General features: G+C 42.1%; 1 protein-coding gene across 3 annotated transcripts in view; it reads left to right on the top strand.

The window, feature by feature from the left end:
* Positions 1 to 25,911, top strand: part of LOC306832385 (inactive dipeptidyl peptidase 10-like) — a 162,039-nt gene that overhangs the window by 57,532 nt on the left and 78,596 nt on the right. Inside the window, exon 1 of one of the 3 annotated variants that reach the window (XM_079357036.1) lies at positions 11,393 to 11,997. The exons of the other annotated variants lie outside the window; for them this stretch is intronic. Coding sequence (XP_079213162.1) covers positions 11,941 to 11,997 — 57 coding nt within the window. The 5' untranslated portion in view covers positions 11,393 to 11,940. Of the gene's footprint in view, positions 1 to 11,392; positions 11,998 to 25,911 lie in introns of those variants that run through there. 3 annotated transcript variants of the gene reach the window in all.

Here is a 25,911-nt window from a genome sequence, read left to right as displayed (position 1 = left end):
CTTTATTGATCCCTGTGGGAAATTCCAGCTTTCACTTTCCAGCAGCCAAAGTCAAAGTTAGACGTTAGAAATTCAGAGTTCTAGCCGAGGATGCTCGGGCAGGCCGGACGCCTCAAGGTAATCTCCTTGAATTTGTTCTGAATAAAAACATGCGTCTGCCTTTAAGAGTAGTCACACACTTCTGTTGAATGAGGATAGTTACATTTCTTTTTGAGTTTTTGCAGTGGCACATTTTTTGTCTGAGCTGTATCTTTGTCTACAACATTAGTTAAAGCATGGTGGATCTGCTGAAAGTACCGTGGTCCTGAATGTGAAAGAAGGACAAATGTGTGAAATGAGATGTGTGCTGCACTGAGAATAGTTGATGGCTGGAAGACTTGTTTGAAATGGATGTGCACTGCTAAATTGTTCAGTATTTGTGCACCCTGCTGGAAGAGCACCGGTTAATAATGCAATACAAACAGAATGATTCTCCAAGTTCTTACATCATGACCCCTATTAATCTCTGGCTTCACAATTTGTCCCTTTTAATCTCCACGTTTGAATCCTTACAGACTGTTCTGGTACACTGTTAAATTAAGAGGGATTATGGAGTACACTGTGAGCTGCAAATTTAAATGTTTTAAATTCAAACATCACTCACACTTGGACTTGTCGAGGAGAGTGTTTTCACACCTTACCTGTTTGGTTTGGTCAAAACGAACTCGGGTCCGTTTGTAATGTGCATGCCACACTCAAACACACTGATGGCAGAAACTGCTGCGTAAAGTGACCATCAGTAATCTCATTGTCACATGAACAGGCCACCGACAAAGCAGCGGGAACATTTCAGGGTTAAGTGTCTTTCCCAAGGTCACAGCCGACGTGTTGCTGCAGGAGCTGGGGATCAAACCACTGTCCTTCCTGTTGAGAAGATCGACTCAGCTGAGCCCCAGCCGCCCTCCAAGGGCGCTTTATTCATCCTGACATGTGTTAAAGACCACAGTCATACCTGATGGAGCTTTAGCAATAGTTTAGGTTCATGAGCAGGTCATATATCAGAAGGATCGACATGCAACTTCTCTTTGTTGACAAGAACCATGGGCGACTCCAGTACATCAACATAATGTGTGTGAGCTGCAGCTGAGCCTCATTTTCACACTGCATCGTTTGCATACAGTGATGAATCCAAACGATATGCAAACCGATGATCCGAGCCGACATCAATCCGTCTCGTTGTCTGTCTGTTTTAAAATTAAAAAGTGTCTTTATAGAGCAGCCACAGCCCAGAAGAAGTCAACTCGTCTATTTACTTTAGGGATATTATGCAGATATGTGACAAACTGGTCCACGATTCAGACCAGAGCAAATGAGACACGAGTGAAAACACCATCCTTTTTTTTATGTACGTGTAGAAATATCTGTGTGAGTGAGCAGGTGTCTGTGCTTTAAAGTGTCTTTCCTCTCACTCAGTGCTGACACTCTACTGATGATATCAACAAGCACAGCAGGATTACAACTCCCAAATAGCAACTTTAATCACTGAATTGCAAATGACTACGATATGAAAGACATTGCAGTGTGAACAACAGGGTGCCGCGGGTCTGTTTTTCTATTTTGCTTCATAAAACTGGATAAAAATATGAATAATTGTTGGTTAACTGGAGCACATCTTGTTTATAACTGGAATTTCAACTTATTAGACAACCCTAGATATTCAACTATTCATGTGATGGGCTGCACTGGGTTCTGTCTGTTTCAGTCAAGATCCAACTGAACTGATGAAATGTTGTTTTCTGCAGAAGTTAAACGCGTACTCTGCCCCGCTGAGCAGTGCTTTACTTGCAGTGATAGTGATTTGTTTTTTTGCAGAATTATCTCATTTAGCTCACTCTGTATCATGATGAAAGAGGCTCTGCTGGTCATTTGGTGTCTGATGTTTATGCACCCTAGGCAGAGCAAATTGCAGAGCAAATCAAGCATTTTGAGTATTCACGGCACGAGGATACTACTCGCTGATATGCAAATTCTGTCTGTACAAAGAATCACAGATTGATGGACAGACATCAGATCAGGGCTCTCCTTTGTTTTTCTGTGCCAAGTAGACCAGAAAAACATAAATCAATAAAGGGAAGATTAATGCATAAAGTACAGACTGCAAAACTTTCAAATCGGCAACTTTTTTGTCTTATCTTCAGAAAACTAAGCTTGATGTGCTTTTGTAATGACCGTCATTGAAATGCAGCTTTCAACTCCTGAGCTTCATTCTACAGTCATTTGGCCTGTAATGAAAGAGGAGAGCATTCAAAGACATAACTCATCAAGTGTCTGTGCAGTGTGAGAAATAAAAAGCTCCTCTCTGTCAACAATGTCCAGATTTACCAGCAGTGATCATTCCACTTTGCTTCTGAAGTCAGAACTGGAACTGTTGATTAAAATGACAGGTTCATCCAATCAAAGAGATGAAAGAAAGACTTAATGACAGGGCAGACTGGACTGTAGGAAAACTGAAGGTATAGCCAACATTGGTTGTTGCCTGGAGCTTTGCACTGAGGCCAATCTCAGTTGGGGTTTTTTTTCAGATGGAAAAGCGACAATATTAGGAAGCTACATTTTGCTCATCTGGTGGCATTGGGTGAAAGCTGCACCAGCGGAGAGGCTAAGATAGAAGGAGATCTAACCTGATGTACTTACTGGTTCCCTCTTGGGCCCGTCCTGGTTAATCCTGCCTTGTCTGTACGTGAGGCATGCAAACTAACCGCTCAGCCACAGACGCCCGAGTGATAAAATGTTTGAAACACATAATTATACCTCATCCACGCTTTTAAGGAACTGATGTGATCCAAATCTGTCGGTTTTACACGTAAATCAATCAACTTGTTTACGCCATATGTAAATTATTGTTCTGCCTCACAAAAATTCACAAGTTTCTCAGCCAGTTCTTTTTCTAACAGTCTTAATAGAGGTTGCTTATTCATTACCACTAACTTAAGTGCTTTATTAAGGTGTTTGTATTGGTACTGTCTGGACCACAGACTTCTGTTCAGGTAAACCATGCCACAGGGACTCCTGCATTGTCATAGTGTGAAGGCTTTTCTCTTGGCCCAAGCTGCAGTGTTTGACAAGTTTGGAGAACTTGTTGATGAAACTCTGTTCGTGGATGAGTTTGACTTTGCTTTTTATTAAGAAGCCAGGCTGGTCACATTGCTCCTAGCTGCTGGCAGGTTGCTGCAATAATGTGATGTGCTGAATGTGGAGATGCTCTGCAAAGCTTGTGGCGCACACTGGACTCTGGTCATGAAACTTTCATCAGTGGTTCGCTAGTGTGGACTTCCTGAATGTCTGCACTCAATTGCCCCAGGGTCATAAATACTTTATCAACAGCAGACACCTCAGCAAAACACCTCCCCAGGGCTCCCCCCCCCCCCCCCCACACACACACACACTCTGTCTCCCTCTTTCCCTCTTACCTTCTCTCTCTCTCTTTCTCTCTTTGGTCTCCCCTTCTCTTAGCTGTCTACTTTATAACATGTCACCTTAACAACCACTGGCTCCATTCATTTTGATTCAAACCTCATCTTAGCAATTATATCAAATCGTACTGATGTCTCCCTGCTCACCCCGTGGTGTTTGTGACTCATTATAATTGTAGTGGCTTGTTCACTTATAACCAAATAATCTCAATTGTAACTGTCTGAAAGGCTGAACACTCATTTAAGTCTTCGATGCTGATCCTAGTTCAGCCCATCCTGCCTTAATGTCATGCTGCCACCATGCATGTGTTGTTCATTTGGAGCAGACCGTAAACATGCTGCAGAACGATCAGTCCCGAGCTTCATGTGAAGTGTAGCGAAATAACGGTCCCATCCTGCAGCAATCTCACTGAAATCACTGTGAGTGCATCACAGTTGTGCGAGTAGATGTGCATCCTGCGGTGACTGTGCTGTAAATCATCCGACATGGAATCACACCAGTCCGTCCCGCACTCCTGTGTCCTGAACTATGAATAGAAAACAGCCATGTTTGTCAGGGATGTAGCTGGGGAAGGAGGAGGGGCAGAGGGCCTGGGTTGGAGTGAAACATTAGCAGTATCGGCTCCGTTAATACGAACAAAGGACCTCTTACTAAATGTTACATTTATCATCCAGAAATTTGCCTCCAAGTCCTCCAAGAGTAACTTGGTTAAAGAAACAGTTTGCAAGATAAACTGAGATCACTATGGGAGACTCCGAAATTAGTCTTTATGAGAACTTTGCATGCATCCATCTTATTTAAATACTTGTCGAAGTATTGGATGAAACAGTGCTGCAAACAGTCCAAATGGGACATAAGAGCATGCAGTTAACGCTAGAAAAAAATGCATTAACTTTGGACTTGTATTTTACTGCAATGAATGTGTAAACATTCAGAGTGTTTTCTGTAGCATGTACAGCTAAATACAAAAAGGCACTGTCCTTCTGTGGTCTCCTCAGAAAGGTACCATGCATTATCACAGACAGAGAGTTTAGAAGATGCTTATGAAAGCCAACCAACGCTGATCCAACCTTTACCTTTTAGATGAAACAATCCACAGAAAGTCTTCACTCTATTCATCATCCAAACAGATCCAATGCGTGAATCACTCCCTCCTCCAAATCACCAAACGCCATTAGTCTCGGAAAGTGGTGCACACAAGCAAAGGTTAAGAGGGATTTATGCTAATGTGAGCTCTGCTAAAGCACTCAACACACCCCCAAAGAATGAAAGAGCGTTCTTTTCTCTTCAGTTTCTCATTCTTTGTCAGAGCTCACACTTCAGTCGACCTTCACAGATGACCTGTGTGCTGCTTATACATTTCTTACACGGCATGTTTGCTTTACAATAATTTCACGTCTCTGACATTCTGAAGGTAGAGCAGGTCAAATACAAGATGTCAATATTTGAGCGTCAGTGTTTTGTGTGAGAGAGATGTTTAGTCTGCCCTCTGTACCAACATGAAGGTCTGTGGCTGGCATTTCTCCCAATTCTGTGAAATATTTGACAGGGGATTTTCTCTGTGTTGTCAAAGTGGAGAGGGTCCAAGTCCTGCTATCTGAAGAGCAAATGCTCAGTTTTAGGTTTTTTTTTTTTTTTTTTTAATCAGGAGAGGAACTACTCCAGAGCCACAGAGGCTAAAAGAAGTTCAAAGTTCAGATCAAGTCAATTGTTTTTTGGGGTTATGACTGATGGCAAACCTGTACGGGGATCTGCACACTTAAAGCAAAAAACAATAAAAGGGGGCTGCCGAGAAATAGCACCAATGTTTTTTGGCACTGTTGCAATTTCTTTTTTGTGCGTAACACTTTGAATGCCAAACATGCTCTCATCCTCAGTCATCCAATGCCGAATTGGAGAACACAAAGCTTTGCAAACACATAACCTGAACACCAGGAGGCTTCTTTCACACGTACTTACTCTTTGTATTTGATAATAAAAAAAACACACTAGCCGACCCTGTCAGGTTAATGACTTTGAATAGTGAGGGATTGCTCCTCCAACAGAATAAGCATGGAGAAAATTTACAGCAAACTCCACAAACAAGTTCTTTAAGAAGAAAAAGGATTAGCTTGATATCACCTGGCCAAGTCAGACTATAGTTCCCCATTCTGAATTGATCCATTTCTGAAGTGGACCTGGATCCCCACATGTGAGATACTGGGATACTTTTTGTACGTATTGTTTCTGATTCTGAATTATTTCTTCATATCCTTAAAGTTCTATGTAAGGGCTTAATGCATGATATCCTCCTGAGAATAAATAAAGTATATGACAGAGCAGGTGTTTCTGTCTGAGGAAAGTATCCTTCAGACTGCTGGCTCTGCTTCTCAACATCAGCCCTGTCTGTGCCTGGAGCCTCACATGGAACTGCTTTCTTCTCCTTGTGGATTGATTACTCCTGTCTACAAGATGGAGCACACAGATCAATATGTATTTTTATTATAATACAAGCGGGCGCGTAGCTCAACACTGCAATATTCTGCTCCTCTCCTGTTTAATGTGATCTCATAAGACTCTCCAGATGACTGACGGGTTGAAAGAAAATTGAGTGGAGAGGCTTCCGTGAACGGCTTCATGAGAGAGGAAACTGAACGATTTTATGAACATATTGTGAATCATATGCTGTGGTTGTCATCAGAACCACAACACTCGCTAGTTCCACCATAAAAGAACATCAAATAAGGGAACGCTATTTGGAAAAATGTGTCCTTTTTAGAACTGTATTTCGACACTAAAATGGCTACCCTGTCCACACTGCCATGAACGTGGAGCAGACGGGCCGTTAAATTGAGAATAATTATCTTTTATTTTATTTTATTTGGTTTGTTAATTCATTTGAATTCTCCCCTGGGCATTCAGAGTTTGTTATAGGCTCTGGATTGAAGTGTAATCAGTAAAATGGAGCTGACTTCAAACACTCATTTGCTTCAGGTCTGAGCAGAATGCTCAAACAGGATGTGGAGGAGAGTCCCAGGAGGAGGGAGAGCTTCCAGTGAGGGCAGTCCTTGTACTGACTGGAATATGATGAACTGCTCTGCTCTTCGATGTTTTAGCTTTGTTAGTTTTGAGTTCGCTCTGCCAACATGAGCACTTTCCCAAATCCACACTGCGCAGTCCCTGTTCACCGCTTTGAGCAGCGTTCATGCTGGAAAAGTGCCAACATTAAAACACTCAAAACAACAAGTAGGCTAGGCTAATAAAACATGAGCTCATATAGCGGGTTTAGTTTCTGTCAATCCAACACACGGGAAAAGAAGAAGTTCCTGGAAAACTTTATAAAAGGAGCGGTAACTTAAATAAATAAGCAATGACTATTTTATAGCACGAAATCCATGTTTCCTGATATGTAGCAGTCGTTTTGGTATTTAGTCTACACCCCCTCCCCTCTGTGCTCCCTCTAAAGCCACGCCCCCTCACTTACATGCACGACTGCTGTTGGTCCAGAAGGTGACCTCCGCTCATCTCTTCATCGTGTAGAAACTGTGTCGTCTCATTCAGTGATAAGTAAACTCTCAGTATAAACTCCGTCATCGGTGATGTGCTTCGAGTGTGAGCTAGAGCACGCAAGAGGTAGAGAGACAGGGAGGCCTGTGATTGGTTCAGAGAGCAGGGAGACAGGGAGGCTTTGATTGGTTGATCAGATTGGTACCTTGTAGCAGATGCTGGTCGAAGTTTTTACAAACTGATACAGATGATGGATTTTCGTTGTTGCTTTTTTAGAGAACATGAGTTATTAGTTTCTATCAGGATAAGGAGAAAATGCCTTTAAGGGCAAAACAGTGACTCAGTGAGTTTTTTATTTTATTCTTCTGTTGAATTTAAGGGAATGATTCACTCTTTGCTTGCTCTTTTTTTTAATCTCAAACATCTCCTGGGGAAAATGATATGCCTCTCTAGCTGCAAAATGCTCCTTATGTTCACCCGACTCAGCCTCAAGGCAGTGACAAATTACAAATATTAACAAACAAGATCCTTGACAGGAGTGTCATTGTCTTTTTCTCTTGAAACTCAGCAGGTTCTTTTTTTTAATTAATTGATTTTATGTTCTTTTTTAAGAGCAGTTGAGGAAGTTTCAGAGAGCCGATGCTGATCAAATCACATGTTGAATAAAGTTCCTTTAAAGGGTGGTGGATATCCTTGTGGTTATATGTCAAGTGCCCCATGCACAGACGTTATAGTCCTTATTGTGGGTTTGGAAATCAACCTGGGCCCTTTGCTGCACAGCAGTCCTTACCAATGAAGGAAAACCTGCCTCTTCCAAAAAACAACAACTCAAAACAAGCTCATTTGGAGTAACAGAAACATGATCTTCTCACAAAACCAACCAATTTAATTTGTGCCTGAACCAAAAACAAAAGTCACTGCTGTTAGATTGGCTCAAACTACTGTTTACTTTTGTAGGAGGAAAAGTTTTGTGCTTCAGCCCCTCCACAGCGGGAGGTCGGTGCTCTCAGAGAACGACCTGCAAGATGTCAAAAATACTCCAACAGGAAGAATCCTGGAGTAGACGAAGCACTTTTGCTTCATTTACTAAGGTGCAAAGGAAAAACATGTCATCATTGAGTCAAACAGTGCATACCGATTTGAAAAAACCTACATACTCTGCCCTCTAATATAACATTATCTCCAAAGTGAATTCATATTTACAATAGGCCGACAGTATATACGATATTTACAAGACGACAACAGTTTCTCCAAAGCTACACAGCATTGGAAAAACACTTTAATTAATACATTAATAATTCCTCATTGAGTTCACATGGTTCAACTGTGCTGGGGTATACATCCAAAGGCCTCCTCTCATTGGTTTGTTTACAATGTCCCAAAACCAGAGTAATGCAGCAGACCATGGATTGCTTTTCTGTAGTGTCTTGCTGTTGCATAGTCCATGTTGTAATTGCAGATGGCTCCGTTATGTTCAGCGGTGAGTGTCTTGAGGGGAAGTTGGGTCTGAGGCTGTCGTGTCATGAAACAAGCTCATTGTAGAAACTATAGAAAAAGTAAGTGTAGGTTAACTGGACTCTATCTGCTGCTTCCTGGATGAACCTCCTGAGTCAGACCACGGAGCCAGCAGAAGTTCATACTCTATTGTCACCGGCCTCCCTTAAAGCCTCTATGTTCGAGCCATTAAATAAGCTTCAAACTGAACTACTTTGTGATTTCTGCTGACTCACACTCAACAGTGTCTGGCTGTTTGCTGCTGAGCATGTGTGGTACAGTGGAGGTTTTAGAGTTTTTTTATTAAAACCAGCAGCCTGCCATAATCAGAAACAACTGCTTGATATCAGTGACAGTCAGCCAAGTGGGGCTTCAGAACCTGGTGATCATTTCCTGTAGAAGTGACGAGTTTTAAAGGTCCTTTATGCCATGTTTGAGGTTTACTAAACTCTGTGTCTACTAAAGTACATTCACAAATCACTAATGCTTGAAAATAGTTTGTGTTTTCACACTGCCACTCCATCTGTCTGTGTTTGTAACACTCACATTCCCCCACAAAGAGAACATCATGGGTTTTTGACGTCACAAGCATATAAAACCGTAAATAGCAGAACATGGGACCTTTAACATTGTTTTCAGGTTGTCTGTGAAACATTGTGATGGACTGTTAGCATTAAAGTCGGTTTAAATGTTGAACGTTTTCAGATCATGGTCCAGAATAGCTACAGTCAGTGATATCAGACTTCTAGAAGTGACATAAATGAAGTGCTGGTGATGTAATAATACATTTAATAATACATTTCATTCGTAAGCGCTTTTACAAATGCTCAAAGGCACTTTACATATGAAAATCACATAATATACAGTTAAAAACAGCAAAAGACGGTATGAAACAGAAAAATAGAAACAAAAAAGAAAAAAGTTATGTATTAAAAGCTCATTTAAAAAGGTGAGTTTTGAGCATGGTCTTAAAAGTTGAGATTGGATGGGTTTGGGGAGTGACTTCCAGAAGGAGGGGTGCAGCGATGGAGAAGGCTCTGTCTCCCCAGGTTCGGTACTTGGTCCGTGTAGGTGGGGAGAGGATGTTTCCTTCAGATGATCGGAGGTCACGGGAGGGGGTGTGGTGATGAAGCAGGTCAGGTGAGGTAGGGTGGGGCCAGGTTATTTAGTGCTTTGTGTGTGAGGAGGATGATTTTGAACTGTATGCGGTGAGTGATGGGGAGCCAGTGCAGGTCACGGAGGACAGGGGTGATGTGGTCTCTGGAGCGGGTGTGGGTGAGCAGGCGTGCGGCTGAGTTCTGGATGTATTGCAGTTTATTGAGGAGTTTGGATGGTGAACCATGGAGGATGCTGTTGCAGTAATCTAGTCTGGATGTGATGAATGCATGGATGAGTGTTTCTACAGGTGTTCCTGAGGTGGACCTGGTGATTTGTTTGATGTGGAGGTCAAACCTTAAATTATTGTTTAAGAAGTGTGCGGTGAGGGGGACAGAGTGCAGTTATCAAAGGTGATCAAAGTTGTGAGTGGCTTTGGTGTGGGATGTGGGGTCAATGATGATTATGTCTGTCACTGTTTAGTCGAAGATAGTTTGCTTGCATCCATGATTTAATTTCGGTGAGGCAGAGTGTGGAGTGGGTGGTGTTGGAGATGTCTTTAGTCGAGATGTACAGTTGGATGTCGTCGGCGTACCAGTGAAACTGAAGGTCATGTTGACGGATGAGCTGGCCAAGGCGGAGGAGGTAGAGAATGAAGAGGAGGGGACCAGTAGTAATTAGTATGAAGTTATTCAAAGTTTAGGTGTGTTCGGGCGATCAACATCAACACATTAATCACAATGCAATTAAAGTCAGATAATAATACATTCATGTCTTTAAATAAAAATCATTGCCATCTGTTCCGGTTCTTTAGGAACACCTTCCACTGTAGTGTTTCTGTGTCTTCCTTAGTCACAGTGACTAAAAATCTTTATTTCAAAATAAAAGCACTTTGGTATCCAAACAGGAAGTAAAGTGCTGCTAGCCTAAGACATTACAAAAAGACTAAATACAAGCATGACAAAAAAAACTGTTGTGAAATGCAAAATACAGAATGACAAACATGCCAAGATAAATTTGATTAATTCTGATTTAAAAAATGTATTGTTAGACAGCCCATGTTATAATTGTATTGATTATTCTTTAACAGTGCATTGGAGTAAACGAAAAGTCCCTCTACTTAAAGCTGAATATGATTACATGTAGTCAGTAACTTTCCACCACGGGTCTGTTGTCATATACTGTATGTGTTTGAGTGTATAGTATGTGTGAGTTACTATATCCCACAATCCTTCCAATCCTTAATAACCTTCCCCGCAGAAATCAAAGACAGATATAAAACATCGATCTGTGTCTGGCGGAGACATTAAAGATATGAGACTTCATATCCAGCCTCTCGCTCCGAGTGTCTGCTTGCATCGTGAGGAGCTCCAGCATCATAAAGTTGAGCCTCTGACCACAGACAGCATCGTTTCTCTCTAAGCCCGCCGGTAAGTTTGATATAACGTCGGGTTCACAGGTGTCATTTCACCGCTAAGCACTCCAAACACCGATGCAATTGCATCTTTGCCCTGCACGCATTTAACAACCCGCAGCGAGCTGTGCTGAATCTTTTTTATTGACCATTTAAGCTCCCCGCTTAAGGCCCAAATAAAGCTCCTTTATAGCAAAATAACACCATTTTAGGTAGAAAGAAGCAGCCAAATGTCTAACACTTTATTGGCTGTGTTTAATGCATGATAAATAAAAAAACAGAGGTGATAAAAAGGAATGTTCAGTGGTGTTTTCAGCACCATGGCCAGCACCTGCAGGGCTGCAGGCGGTGATGCAGGATTTCAGCGAACAAGAATCTCCCCCCCCCCTGTGGTAATAAATGACTGCAAAGGCATTATCTATAGGCTAAATAGTTCCTACCGCACTCTCATCATGAAATTTTCTTTAAATCATGAAAGAACAGCCTCCCCTCCCTTTCGAAAAATCATCACAAGACTACTTGAATATCCCTCCTCTTCCTCCTCCTCCTCTCTGAGCTATATCCCCCTTCCTCCAAAATACCAGCATCATTGAGAGCAGACAGAGACTTCCTCACGTAGACGTGCAGGAAAAGTGTAAGGGAGGTAAAATGTGAGAACACTTCGGCTCTCTCGGTTCGGTTACGAGCGCGTCGGAAACTCTCCTCCCTCTGATTCCTGCACGAGTCTGATGTGAAACAGCACGTTGGCTCCTCGTCTGACGCTTCGTCCAAGAACCTCGCAGATCCTCAATCGTGTCGGATCCGTCCCTCCTGCTCGCACTCCTGTTTAAGATTCCGCAGCTGACAAGACGGAGCTGCTTTTGCCCTCCGCCACTGCTGCCGCATCTTCTCCCGACTTTTCTCTCCCTGGGAAAAAATACCCCCCAAAAAAACAAAGACGGGGAGCTGGCTTTAATTCTTCAGGATTCAATCAAGTTTGATCGTAAGAGGAGTTTATAATGACAGCCACCAAGGAGCAGCCGAACCAGAGACAGAATCAGCCGCAGCAGGATGAGGTGGGCTTTTCTTTTTATTTGCAGGTTTCTTCCACTTTATCCATGCACATTGCGCTAAAGTATAAAATGACCTGTTCATACAAGGTCAGTTCATCCATCAGCATAAAGCTCTTTTTTATAAGGTAGCTGAGAGCCAGTCACATACATGCTCTATATGATTTTAAACCTGATAGTTGGCTTTTGGTTCCTTGTCTCCGTCAGGTTTTTTTTTCTTTTTTTTTCTCCACAGATGAGGAGTCTGAGTCTATATAGTGAGGAGATGAGTCAGGTTGATCCTGCACATGCCAATTCTAGAAACAATCAAGCCGTCGTCGGCTGCGTATGGGGCTCATTGTCAGCTGTCAAGTCTGGGTCACAGAAATCCTGAGCGCTGTGGGCACATGCCATGCTCTGTGTGTCTATCAGGGAAGAGGGGGAGAGACTGCATGAGCAGGGAGAGCGCATTGTAATTCAGCCGCTGCCTCCTCAGCTGCCCTGACACCTTGAGCGAGCAGGAACAGTCGTGGAAAATTACTTTGTGAGACAGAAAAGGGCAGTGTGTGTGAGTGTGTTTTCCTGCACAGATTCACTTTCACTGTGGCGTTAGAACTGCTCTCGGTTTCCAATCTGGGCACCTTAAATTCCCCTATTAGACTGTAGGACTTGCACGTTCCTGCTCCATGCACTTCAACATGGGTGCAATGCGATGGCTGTTGAAAGGCTTTTTAAAGCAGGAGGAAACCAGGGTCTTTCCCAGGAGTAGCTTGTCTGCAACTTGACAACTATCGGCTTATTGTTGCCCCAAACCTCTGAGCCTCCATCCCCATCAATTATTGATTACCTCCTAAAAATACCTTCTAGCACACACAGTAACCTCTACTCTCCTTCTCTGAATGTTGCAAATCCCTCCTGTTCCTCTGTGGATCTCCCTCTGAGAGATTTCCAAATATATTCTTGGTGTTCTTAATTGAATTCTGCCTGGTAGCCTTATTATTCTAAGAAATACAAAAAAAAACAAAAAACCCTCGGCCCTCATAATTGAGTTTCTGTGCCTGAAATATGAGCCTCCTGAGATGTGGTTGCAATATGATAGCTCACATCTCCGGTCTATATTTAAATCTCAGTGGATACTACACACTTGGTGGCCCTGAGGCTGTTTAAAAGTCATGTTGTTGATTGTAAATGTGTGAGTAGAGTTCACTGATTTAATTAGTGAGGATGCTGTAATGTATGATTACAGCAGCGGGGAGCTGTTAATGGAGCCTTCTGTTGCTGCAGACATCGGGATTGTTGTGTTGATACTTTGTTGTCTGTTGGATGATCTTGTTTGTGTCTTAATGTTTTCTATAATCAAACACTGACAGCAGAACAGCTGCAGTGTTTATTCTGGAAAACCTTGAGATTCATGTTGCTTTTTTGGGCTTGAACCCTTCCCATTAAAGGGAAATCATGTTACCTTCAGTCATGTAATAGGTGTACAAAGATTGTCAAAGGTTCAAGCGTCTCCAGTCTGCAGCCACAGGCTATAAAGACTGCAATGTAATCCCCAGGCATGTGCACCAAGTTATGTTACATCCCATAAAAGATGTTGTTTTTGCCACTGACAGGCTCACATTTGTGTTCTATTTGTTAGACAATATTACAGAAAGGATAGCATCAGAAATACAATCTTTAATAAATAATTTGATGCTCCTTTTCAAGCCGGAAACAGCTGTTGTGACTCTACCTTCAGAACCACCAGACTCCCTGGACAAAAACTGTCAAGTTGACTCCCAGAATATGGGAACACCGTCTTCACTGCCTTTTACATATTGACATGTCGGATGTGTTGTTGACAGATGTTGATGTTAGCTCGGATTCAAACAAACGAATATGTCACAAACAAACTAAACGCTCAAGGAAACAGAAGACCAGAAGCTCCCTTGGTGTGAAAGGTCAAATACTTTTCTTTTCTTTTTTTTCAATGGAGTTTGGTGGCCTTAAGTAAGCTGTTTCCCCTTCTATGATCATGAAACAGTTTTGTCGATCAAAAACTAGCACTGTGTCTGGTCATTACAGCTGGTTGTGCAGCTGAAGCCGTCTACTGAAGATACAATCAAAAACTTTGGTTGATATTGAAATCTAAGAGTTGCGGGGATAGAAAGTCAAATATTAGGAGATTCTACTGAACATAAACTGCATAGAATCTGAAAGCCTCTGTGAATTTTTGATTGCTCCATGTTGAGTTTGTGAGAGCATTTCCTCAGCAGAGCTATTACTGTCCCGGCTCTGTGAGCCCACAGTGTGTGTGTGTACAGAGCTCCTTGGCAGGCTCTTAACGGGGTTACGCTTCATCAAAGTTGCATGACCATGCTGAGGGAATTACAAGAGGGGGAAACACAGAGGCATCTTTAAATAATAGGTGAAGGAGAGAGCCGAGCCATGAGCTGTTTTAGTATCTGCATGCTGGAGGAGCAGTGGTTCTCTCTCTGTCTGCTCTGGGTGCAGTTAAGTCCATTGTTGTCATGTTGAAAGCCTTTTTCTGTTTGTGGTATAGTCTATCTTGCCAAACAAGAACACTGGTGAAATCTTCAAGGCACCGATCCATCCTCTGCTGCTTTTAGACTTCTCTGGGTGGTTTTTGTCTGTCCAACTTTTTTGGTTTCTCAAAGACGGCAGTGTTCACAGCTGCCATAAAAAAATACATGGAAAGGTTATTTTCAATAATAGTGGTGGCTGATGGCCAGTTTGGGCGGGAGGAATGATTACAATGACCCAAAACTTGTTCGACAGTCATACTGGAATGATTCGTGGCTATTTGACATAGAATAAGAAAGAAATGCTTTCGTCCAATAGACAGATTCATGATGTTTAAAACAGAGAGATTCACATGTTGCTGAAGATTAAATCCTTCAGTCCTTGGCAGAAGATATGAATGTTCAATGTGCATTTATAGAACTTAAAATCACCCTTATTGCATTAGCTTAAAGTGTTGAAAAATTTGGCTTAGCAGCAATAGCTAGTTTTTTTTGTGATTGATTGATTATGATTTATTTCAGTTTAACCTTTGTTAGACATATTAGAAACAATCTCAACTCTCAGTTTGGTTTTTATAACCCTGACTGCTCGTCTGCCGCAGTGATTTGAAAATGCTAATTAGCCTTGGAGCTAGTTTCTTAATTTCTGATGGGAAATTATCAGTCGACATGCAACAGAATTACTCTGGAGGCTTCAACTAATCAGAGCTAAAAAAAAAAACGTGTCAGATAGTACCTGTTATAACTCTGTGGTTATTCACTAAATTGATTTTTTTTTTGTCAAACTGGGGACAGCTGCTGCTCCTTCTGCGTTGGTTTTCTTCCACAGTCCAAAGAAGAAGCACGTCAGGTGAATAGAAAAAGTCTGGACATGCGTTACACTAGTTTTTTTATCCTGAAAGTTTTACTTGTCATTATGTTTTGCTTCCTCAATCACTTCATTTTAAAAGTCTTGAAAAACCTTACGCTGCACAGATTTCTGACAATCACATTTCAATTCAATTCAATAAACTGTATTTGCAAGTCAAAGGCAAACTGAGCGGAAAATGAATTTAAACAAAGATAAAGTGTCAACAAAAGAATAAAGTGTCAAGATGCAAGTACAAAGTTAAAATACAAAATTACAAATTAAATTAAATGAAGAAGGTATAAGTGATCGGACTAATGATGTAAACAGGTATAATGCAGTAAATAGGAAATACATAAATATATACACTTAATACAGAGCTATGTGCAGATACTAAATAATAAAGTGAAAGTGATGCATGGCAGGATAATAGCACAGGCTGTGTACAAAATATAAACACTGACATATTAAAGTGACCGTGGTGTAAATTTTGGACCAAGGGTCGTCGAATAAGTCGCTGTATTTGCCCTGCTGGGAGTAAGACTGTTGGAATGGGAGCACTGGATCACTCTTGGCAGTGACACTCCACACTGTGTCCAGTCCCTCTTTAGTATCACTGAAAGCACAAGAACAAAGCGACTCATTTGACATTGGCTGGTCCCACACTGTGTCACTGCCTCCTGTAACCACAGACATAATAAAAGCTGACTGACCTCTGCGAGACCCTGCAGCCGGCAGACACTCTGCGCGGGTCAGCGGGGTGTATAGACTTACCACCTGACAGAGTGTTATCCTCTGCTTTGTTAATGGAACTGTTGTTGTCTGAGCTTGGGACAAAAGGCAAGCGACGGGAGAAATGGATACCTGTCTTATGTGAGTAAGAGCGGCGCTTTTAAAGGCCGAGATCCTCCGGCCCGGGGAGCTGTAACTCACACTAACGGAGAAAAAGTCCACTGCAGTGGAAAGAGGAAAACAGGGTGTTAAAGGACAGAAAGAAGGACTGGTAGAGGATGAGAAGAAGGAAGGGAAGAGGTGGTGTGAATCAGGCAGAGGTCAATTAAGGGAGTAGAGACGATAAAAGAGGAAAGGTTGGAAGGCAGCAGCATTAGGGTGCAAAAGGATTGATTTAAAGAGGAATGAGAGAGGAGCAGGCTGATAGGGAAGACTAAATGAAGTGAGAAGAGGAGGTGTTAAGGTGAAGATGGCTTTGAGTTGAGAGATGAGAGTGTGAAGTCAAAGGCAGACTTTAAGCTTTTTGTAGTTCTGTCAATACACATTTGAACCAGAAGACCAAATGCTTAAACCTGCAATAACAGACACGTTGAACACTTGGAGACAGCAGGAACAAGTTGGGCAGAAAACACAAGAAATTGCATCATCATCATTAAACTGTACACAACAACGAGTGTCCAAGCTGAGGCGAGAATCAGTTCTGTTGTGGACTGGACACACATTGAGCGATTGTCATATAATGAGTAACTTGTATGTGTGCTTTGATTAGCAACAGGGGCATGGCTACGATTTCAGGGCTCCGACAGCCAGTTGTATGTGTGTATGTTTTGGCTCCAAATTGCATCACCAGTGCACCGTGTCAGTGCACGTCACGAGCATGTCTGCTTCATTTTAGTCAACATACAGAGACCTCGACACATTCCTTATTAATGTATAATCAGTGAGACACTGCTTTTGCAGGACTAAGCCACAGAATACTCGGTGACATGAACAACAAACGTGGGGTTTTAGGAAAAACTAAAGCAGCCAATTAGAATTCAGGATGTGTCTTTGTCTGAGTGTGCTCTGAGGTCATCTTAATAAAAGTTCACTGCACTGCACTCTTTACTTCCTGCATATTGAGTAAGCTGTCAGAGGCGTGCTTGAAGGAAGTAGCACATTAGTGCTGACTCATCATCTAGAGACTCGGGGATACTTAATTTTTACATCATGTTTTTGTATTTATTTTGCTTTTTCATCAAAATATAATCTCTACAGGATTTTTCCCCCGAGTGATCATAACCCCTGCTGCCTTCTGAAATCTCCTGCACATGATGATGATTCACACTTGTGATGTTCAATAACCTTTTTTTTTTTTTTTTTTTTTTTTTGTATCCTGAGGCGACTGGTGCCCCGGATTACCCAACGCCGACACGTGTTCTGTCCTCAAAGGGATTAAAAGCCAATTACAAAGTTTGAGTCATCAGTGTTACACAGACAGGGGAAGGCTGCGGAGAAACCTGAGATAACAGGAATTAAAGCAAGGAACATCCAGAATCACCTTACACACCTTACGTGTGTGTGTGTGTGTGTGTGTGTGTGTGTGTGTGTGTGTGTGTGTGTGTTTGTGTGATAGCAGAACGTCTCCTAAATCGATGTATATGTCCAGGTAAAACACAGCTCTGGCACCCTGATCCAGATCAGATGGGAGTCAGGAGGGACATCATTGAATCCTCTTGCTCTTATCAGCCTCTGTGTTTTTGTGATTTTAAAGTTGCCTCAGGAAACGTTCTCAAGCAGAAACATGTGCTCTTATTGAATGTTTGCCGTATGTTTGCCCAAGCTGAAATGCTGAGTCAGGGTACTGACTGTTCTCACTTTACAATGAAACACAAACACATTGTGTCCTGAATATAAGAAACAAAGCTATCATCGCCAGATATGAACACTCTTGGCTGCAGGTCTTCATCTTCGCCTGTGTTTTCTTAAATACAAAGTGAGACGTTGACTTCATGGTCTGTTCAACAGGAGTTTTCTGTAAAGTGGTTCCAGCCAGTGAAGCAGAGATTTATCAAACTGTTGCTTCATGATGTTTGCCGCTGGTGCGTAACATCTCCTTTTGCAGACGATGCACATGACTACCAGCTCTCTTACACCTTGTGAAACAGAGCTTTTCAGCCAGTGATTATTTCACTTCAGGAAGTTAAACTACAGCGATGATTCTTCGAGGGAGGAGAGACTATTAAGTTTGATTAAAGGAGGCTGTTTTGATAAAGTTGCACAGGTTGTTAAACACCTGTGGAGAACAAGGATAAATCAATTCCACGGACTTACTGACTCTGTGTGTTTGTGATCAAATACATTCAGGGTTAGTTTAACATATTCTCCTCTAGTCAACGCTCGTCTTTCCACTGCACGCATCACGCTCCGTCTCTGTGTGTGTGCTCTGTCTATCCGTATACGTACATACTTTTATTTTCAATGGAGCGTCACGCATCAAGCTGAACAGATCGATTCAGACAGGAGGTCAGACAAGGGAATGCACATGAATTGACATTATGTCAAAACAGGCACAGAGTGAATACCATATCCACCACATGACGGTGAAGTTACCTGTGATCTGCATATTGTTCTCCTTCTTCTCCTTGGATTTTATGAACCCTCGAGTCCAGCTGCTCATGGCTGCGCTGGGTTAGGGCGCATGCCGTCAAGACGGGTTAAAAACCACGGCAAAGACACAAAGCTGCACTTGAGAATGCTGTGGAGTCTGGAGTTGTGTTACTTAAAATAAAAAATAATGAAAAAATCAGTTGTATTGACAATCAGGCTGACGCCGTGAGAGCGCTTCACCTGCCATGCCTTCAGAGCAGGTAAAAATGTGGTCGCGGGTGCGGGAGTGTGTGAGTAGTTACCTGACTGTTAGATGATGAACTGTTGATGAGACTGTTGCAGTTGTTGTAGTTTAGTCAGGAAGTGATGAACACATTTGTTAAAGGAAATACCAGCAAGACCTAGAACAACATGTACACATCTGGGTCTGGATCGCTGATGTTCATCACATACAAACACTTAATTTACTCTGCTAAACCTGTTGAATACAGTATGTGCCTGTTTTTCTCCATCTACTAAATGTCAATATAACATTTCTTTTCCAATATTGAACTGCAGAGATTATTTTCATTGTATTCCCTGAATGTCGTTCTCATTAATATTGAAGATGTGGCTCCTGCCAGACCTTTACTCTCCGCCGGTTCATCATTCGAGCTCAGATGAAGTGCATTCCTGGCAAACACGGTTTTCAGCACTTTCAGGGTTTTTTTTTTTATAAACAGTGAGGCCAGGAAGGATCGATCGGACTCCCCGGAGGCAGATAATCAAGACTCATGTGAAAGGCCAGTGATACTGATAGCACTGTACAGATAGATGGATAGACCGCCACACTTATCCATGGACTCCCTTTACTGTGCCGCTCATGGATGTTTACAGACCTGTATAACGTGATCTGTGGAGAGTTGTAAACACAAGCCTTGCTGGTGTCTGACATACTGGAGCCTGAGAAGATAGATAAGTATAGGACATATTCCAACTTCCTTTTTGATTCAGTTAATTGAGTTCGGGAAGCTTTATTGGAATGAATGTGAAGATATTGCCAAAGTGTTAAAACTGTCTCTATCTCACTTCAACCTTGAAAATCCTGCCCACTGTCACAGACTTCGCTGTTCAACTCGTGGAACAATCAGTCAGTGAGGTGTTTATACCTATAGACCTCAAAGAAGTTAGAAAAGTCATGTGATATGATTGCTTTAAGTTTATGCTGATGTTTCACCTCTGAACTGCAACAATGCAGCTCTGCATCTTGACATGTTTATTTGTCTAAATGATCGTCAGAAATGTCCAATTACACTTAATATAAGTCACGTTCAACAGACGAGTCCAGATATAGAAGTAGAACATCCCCTGTAAATATCTCTCTGAGTCATGATGACAATGCGAGTGACGCGCGAGTCCCGCCGGCTGCGATGATGTGTATATAAGACATTCTCTCTGTAATGTTGTCAGACACTTAGAATAACAATCGGAGGCTGTCAGAGGGGAGAGTAAGCACTTCAGACCCCCCCCCCCCCCCCCACACACACACACACACACACAAACGCTACTCAGACCTTGAAATATCTTTGAACCTCTAAATTAGTATGTAAAATGCCCTTTTAACCCTTTCCTGCAGTCTAGGTGTTGTGATTATATATATATATGATTATATGATTTCAGGTCTCACCAAATAGCTGCTTATTAGCATGCTAACTACAGGCATTATTAGTTCTTGTTTAGCGCTTATCAGTGTGACCATAATCTATTGCTAATAATTGTTAAATTCCCATTTTAATGACGACTAGTGTGCTACTGATCAGCATGCTAATAAGCATCTAATGATGAATAGTTTGACCTTTGTTTATAGTGATACCCTATTTATCTTTGGAACCATCGCTCACCCTCATCTATTATAATGAGAAATCATAGATTGTATTTTTCATCAACAGTTTGGAAGAACATTACGGTGCAATAGTTTCCTGCATCACTTCACTCTCACGTGTCCCTACGGACTCTGTGCTAACCTTGATAGTGAGCTACAGTGAGCCACAGATTCTGTTTTCTATCGACCTTGTTGTTTTCACAGCTCAGCTCCTCAGACAAACACATCTGTTACACTTTGTGCTGACTTGCTTTTGAAGCTGCTGTTTCATGACATGTCGCTCAGAGGAGTCGTCGGCTCCTTTCACGTCACATCTATGTGCTCAGAGTTTACAGGGATTTTATTCAAGGCTGGAAAAAAAGACGTAGACTTCATCCTGTCAACAACTCGCATAAAAGACTCAAAGCAGCAATGAATTGATGCCACTAACGGGTATTGTTTGGCTATCAAAGGCTGATGTGTTGTATTCCTTTGTGACTTTGTTGAGCTCTACTATGCTCTGAAAGTCAGTGAGGCACACTGTTGCAATGTGTGATATGTTTCGGGTTACACTTATTGAACAGTAAACATGGCATCCAGCTACTGGAACTACTCATAATCAACTGTGCATTAACAGTGATACGAAGAGACCTGCTTATGAAAACAGAATCTGTGTAGGTGAGGGACCGAAGTGTTCTGGTTTCAGTTCATATCTCAGGATCCCCATAAGAACCAACGTAAGCGTTTGCTATTCTTTCTGGGGTCCAACCAAGCAGCCATAATGAAGCCAGTGCAGAAGTGTAAAAATCCTCATAATAATCGACACACTTGTTAAAAATTCAATCGAACATCTTCGGTTGATGACTGACTGTTCTGAGAGTGATTGTTTATCAGTCAGCGGCTAAAAATCTGAGCAACCAAAAAGTAAAAGCTGACAAGAAATGATGCAACATCATTTAAAATACCACAATGTTACCACAACGTAACAGGGGATTCTAGTTTTTGGAGCCAGCCTCAAGTGGACACTCAAAGAACTGCAGTTTTTGTGGTTGTTTTGTTGCTACTTTGCTTTTACAAAACGACACCCTGCATAAATCATACTCTGTTCATATGGATCCGTTTTTACAAATGTACACACATGCTGTGTGCTTTGTACCTTTCTGAAAAGAACAAACAATGTCATCCTGAAGACATCTGGACAAGAGCAGAGAATGGTCTCTGGGGTTGTTTTAGAAAGCGATGAAGAATAATCTGTTATTTTCAAAAGGTCAGGAACACTGAGAGGTCCCACGTTTACCTGCTTCCTCTCCTCTCCAGCCCTCCGTTCCCACTAATTCCCTCTCAACTAGTAATTTTATAGCTCAGTGCCCGCTCAATCCTCCAATGTCACCTTATAGGTATAAAAAAACACACACACACTGTGTCTCTCTTCAACCACTCACAAAGACAATTTCCTGTCTTCACTCAGACACACACAGCTACATGTCGATGAGCTGCTGTTGCTGCTGATGTCAGACGCTCCTTTCATGTATTTTTATATTTTTTTATCTCTCTAGATAAATAAAATTTGTTTTTGAATGAGGAGAAAATGGTGAGAGTCTTTTCCACAGCCGGCGGTGTAATTGCAAAGGAATATATTCAACTGTGAATAATTGCATTTAAATCAGAGATTTGACTGCAGGAGACGGACAAAAGGCTGTGGCGCCCACTGCGTAAATGATATGAAATCACATTTAAACGTGCAGAATAAATTCAAAGTGAATGCTGATTAATGGAATTAGCTTTGTTGTCCTATGTCCTTCACATAGTGTAGGTGCTTTAGCTCAGATTTTCCTCTATAATGATCTAAAGCAGATGGAGAGAGCTCATTAATCCTCTCTTTGTTTGTCTTTTACAATCAGGCATTGCTCTTTATTTCTTTACATGGACTCCAACCAGGCCGGCAAGACAGAATATTAAAATGCCTTTAGGTCAAATTCAAACTGATTGTTAACATCTAAAAATCAGCCTGGAAGCGTAGCCTGAATGAAGATTACACAGTGAACACGCGTTATAGTCATCAACTACATTACTTTTTCCTTGGGTTAGCTGGACAGCTGTCAGACTCGATGTGCACAAGTTGGTGTCAGAGGGGAAATGAACCTATGTGATTATTTCAGCCTTGTAATTTTGTTTGTAAGTTTATTGATTAATCACCTGAGGTCTTATAGGACATTGGGGGGGCTGGACATTTGATGATCACTGGAGTTTGGGGCTCCATTGGTAGTCAGTCGTCTCTCAAGCTGAACAAGCTGAAGGTCGGGGGTTCGATGCCCAGCCCCTGTAACAACATGTCTGATGTGTCCTTGCACAAGACTAAACCCTAAATCCTTCTGCTGAGGGATAACACTATTTTACACGTGTGATATAGAAGGCGAGCATTGTGTGATTGTGGCCTTTCGTCGATGGAGAAATGCTTCCTCTACAATCTTAAATCCAGGTTTCATGATAGAATATAAAAACATGCTTTTTGTTTACTTTGAGTGTAAGGGCAGTGAGTAGTGGTGCTTTGGGAGCTTTATTTGACAAAGGACAATCGTCTACCGAGACTCGCTTCCCCGACTAAATCTTGCTTCCCACACTCTGATCATGTATATGGAATCAGTCGTAAATTGGTGTAAAGTTATTTTGCTACAGTAGCATTACTTGATACGAGATACAGATCCTCTGCTGTCATTTTGTCCTGATAGCATTTTTGACAAGGCAGCACATCCTGACAGAACACCGGCTCGCCCTCGACCCGCACATCATACCTGACATCAGCTCCAGACAGGTGCGGAGCTGCTAAAGCTTCTGCCATCTGTCTCTCTAATTCTTTCTATAAAAGTTGGCTCGTTTCCATTTCTCTGCTGTATTCCCGAACACGCGGGTAGGCTGAGTCTGACTGATGATTTAGGAGCATCTATTTGGTACGCAGAGCTGCATCTTCACATTACTTTTTAATATGCGAGAGATGCTTACATGCAAATATCCCAGAGGAAGGCGTGCAGGGCTACAGTTTATCTAATATAACAAGGTGTATTATTTTCACACTGCTAAAACAGAAGCAAAGGTGCTTTAGTGCTGCAGCTCAATCTGAGAGGACGCATGTTAAACTCAGCAGTGCGGTGTGATGAAGTACAATGACAACAAAGCGGTTTCCACAATGACCCAAATGAATGCAGGAATTGTAATTGGCAGCTTTTATGTACTTTCATCAATACATCATGCAGGGCAGCTGCAGGTACATTTAGCAGATTTAATCCGCTCATTTCTGAGCTCATTGTTTCATCATTACAGCCCGATTAATTTTATTATAAGCTTCCACGATCCAAAGACTCTGTTAATATATTCATCCATGTGTGCATTCATTTTGAGCGATGCTTGTTTTGGTTCCCTTTCTTATTATCAGCATTTCTTACTCTCTGTGTGCACTTTGCATGTTCTCCCCGTGCATGCATGGATTCTCTCGCACAGTCCAGAGACAGGCTTTATATGGTAAATTGGTGACTGTAGATTGGTGACCCGTAGGCGTGAGTGTGAATGTTTGTTCTCTCTGTGAGTGAGGTCTAAGATATACCCCGCCTCTCTTTCGATAACAGCTCGGATCGGCTCCAGCCCCCGCGGCCCTGAGTGGGTTAAGCGATCTAGATAATGGATGGTTGGGTTTTATGTTCTCCATTTATCCGTATGCATTTTATGTTCTATCTATTTATTTATCTTTTTGTACACTATCATGATCACAACATCCTATTATAATGACATACATAGTTTGTTATATTTTAGTTCTTGAGCTGAGTCTCTTGGATGAAAGGTGCCTTAAATGTCATAGCTTTATTGTGATATTAATCTCAGCACTCATATTAGCATACAGTCAGACATCTACACTGCTGTGTGAGTCACCAACCTTGTGTATCTGAAACCGATACGGAGGCGACACTGACTAATTGAGAATTACCTCACAATGACCAGAGGCCGATGGCGGCATCCTCGAGGGCACGGCTGATAATGCTAAATACAATAAGATGACAACATGTAGCTTAGCTTGCCATTTCCTATTAACCACAAGATCAATTTCAGATGTTAAGCCCTGAGACCCCCGCACAGCTTCGGCTGTGGCTGTCAGGGATTCAGCAGGCACTGAAAAATGGTATTTCATGGGTAAACAAAAATAAGCCCGTACAGATGGCATTATTTTTTTCTCCCTCTCCGACCTGCTGCCATTGTTGAAAAGGCCGGGCTTCTGCTGAAACGCTGCTTTTCATTTGTCACACTCTTGTCCAAGGTCAGAGTCCAGACGAGGGTTAGCTCACGGTTCTATAAATAGCCTGACTCCTCTATCGGAGGGCTTGTTACCCGTGTCTGTGTGTGTGTGCGTGTGTGTGTGTGTGTGTGTGTGTATGCAGTGAGCCAATGAGGAATAAGCGTATTAGCAGCTGTGTGATGAAGATGGCAGGGGTCTTAATCAAACACCTCAAAGGCAGCATTAGCATTCTAATTTTACGTAGCATCTTATAATTCACACCCTCTGCCTCTTTGAAAATCACATCTATGTCGGTAATGAATGAACTTGTTTTTGTGTGTAGGAGGAGAGTAAGAGGCCAAGAAGTCAGAAACACTATTTTTAATGTTAAAAATAACATATGTCTCTGTCTGTCGCTGACTCTCTCTGTACATTACTGAAGAGTGTGTTCTAGAAATGTCACCTCCTATAGCTCGAACGCACAGAGAACTCAGCCTCAAAGATCTCTCAACAACCAAATAAATGATCAATTCTGATGTGAAGAGCTGCTCTTAAAAACAAAACGCTTCTGTGATGTTTGTTTTTTGAAATGCTGCTCTCATTGCTTGTCTTCAGCTGAGTGGGTGCGGAGTGGTACGAGCACTTCACTTAAACTCAAAAGACTAAAATGTCACATTTCACCAAAGGGATTCTCAAACTGTATTTGTAGGAGAGTTGGTCATCTTCAAAAACTAGCATGATTTTTGAAGTAGCATTTCCTCAGTGCTCCGCCTACACCCGCCCCTCCCCCTCTGTGCGCCCTCTAAAGCCACGCCCCCTCACTTACATGCACGAGCGCCGTCGCTCCAGAAGTCGACCTCAGCTCATCTCTCTATTGTGTAGAAACTCAGTGACAAACTTCGAGTGTGGGCGAGAGCACGCAAGAGGTAGAGAACGAGCAGGGAGGCAGAGAGGCGTGTGATTGGTTCTTCAGATTGGTACCTCGTGGCAGACATTGGTTGAAGTTTTTTCAGACTTACAAACTGCTACAGATGATGGATTTTCGTTGTTTCTTTCTCAGAGAACCTGAGTTATTAATTTCTGTCGGGACCTAAAGACAGTTTCAACCAAATTCTGGAGACAAAGCGCTCTGTCACTCTCCCTGTGTGGC

Source organism: Symphodus melops (assembly GCF_947650265.1).
Source record: "Symphodus melops genome assembly, chromosome: 12".
NCBI lineage: Eukaryota > Metazoa > Chordata > Actinopteri > Labriformes > Labridae > Symphodus > Symphodus melops.
The sequence above is the reverse complement of the archived record's forward strand: the minus strand, read 5'-3'. Positions and strand labels throughout refer to the sequence as shown.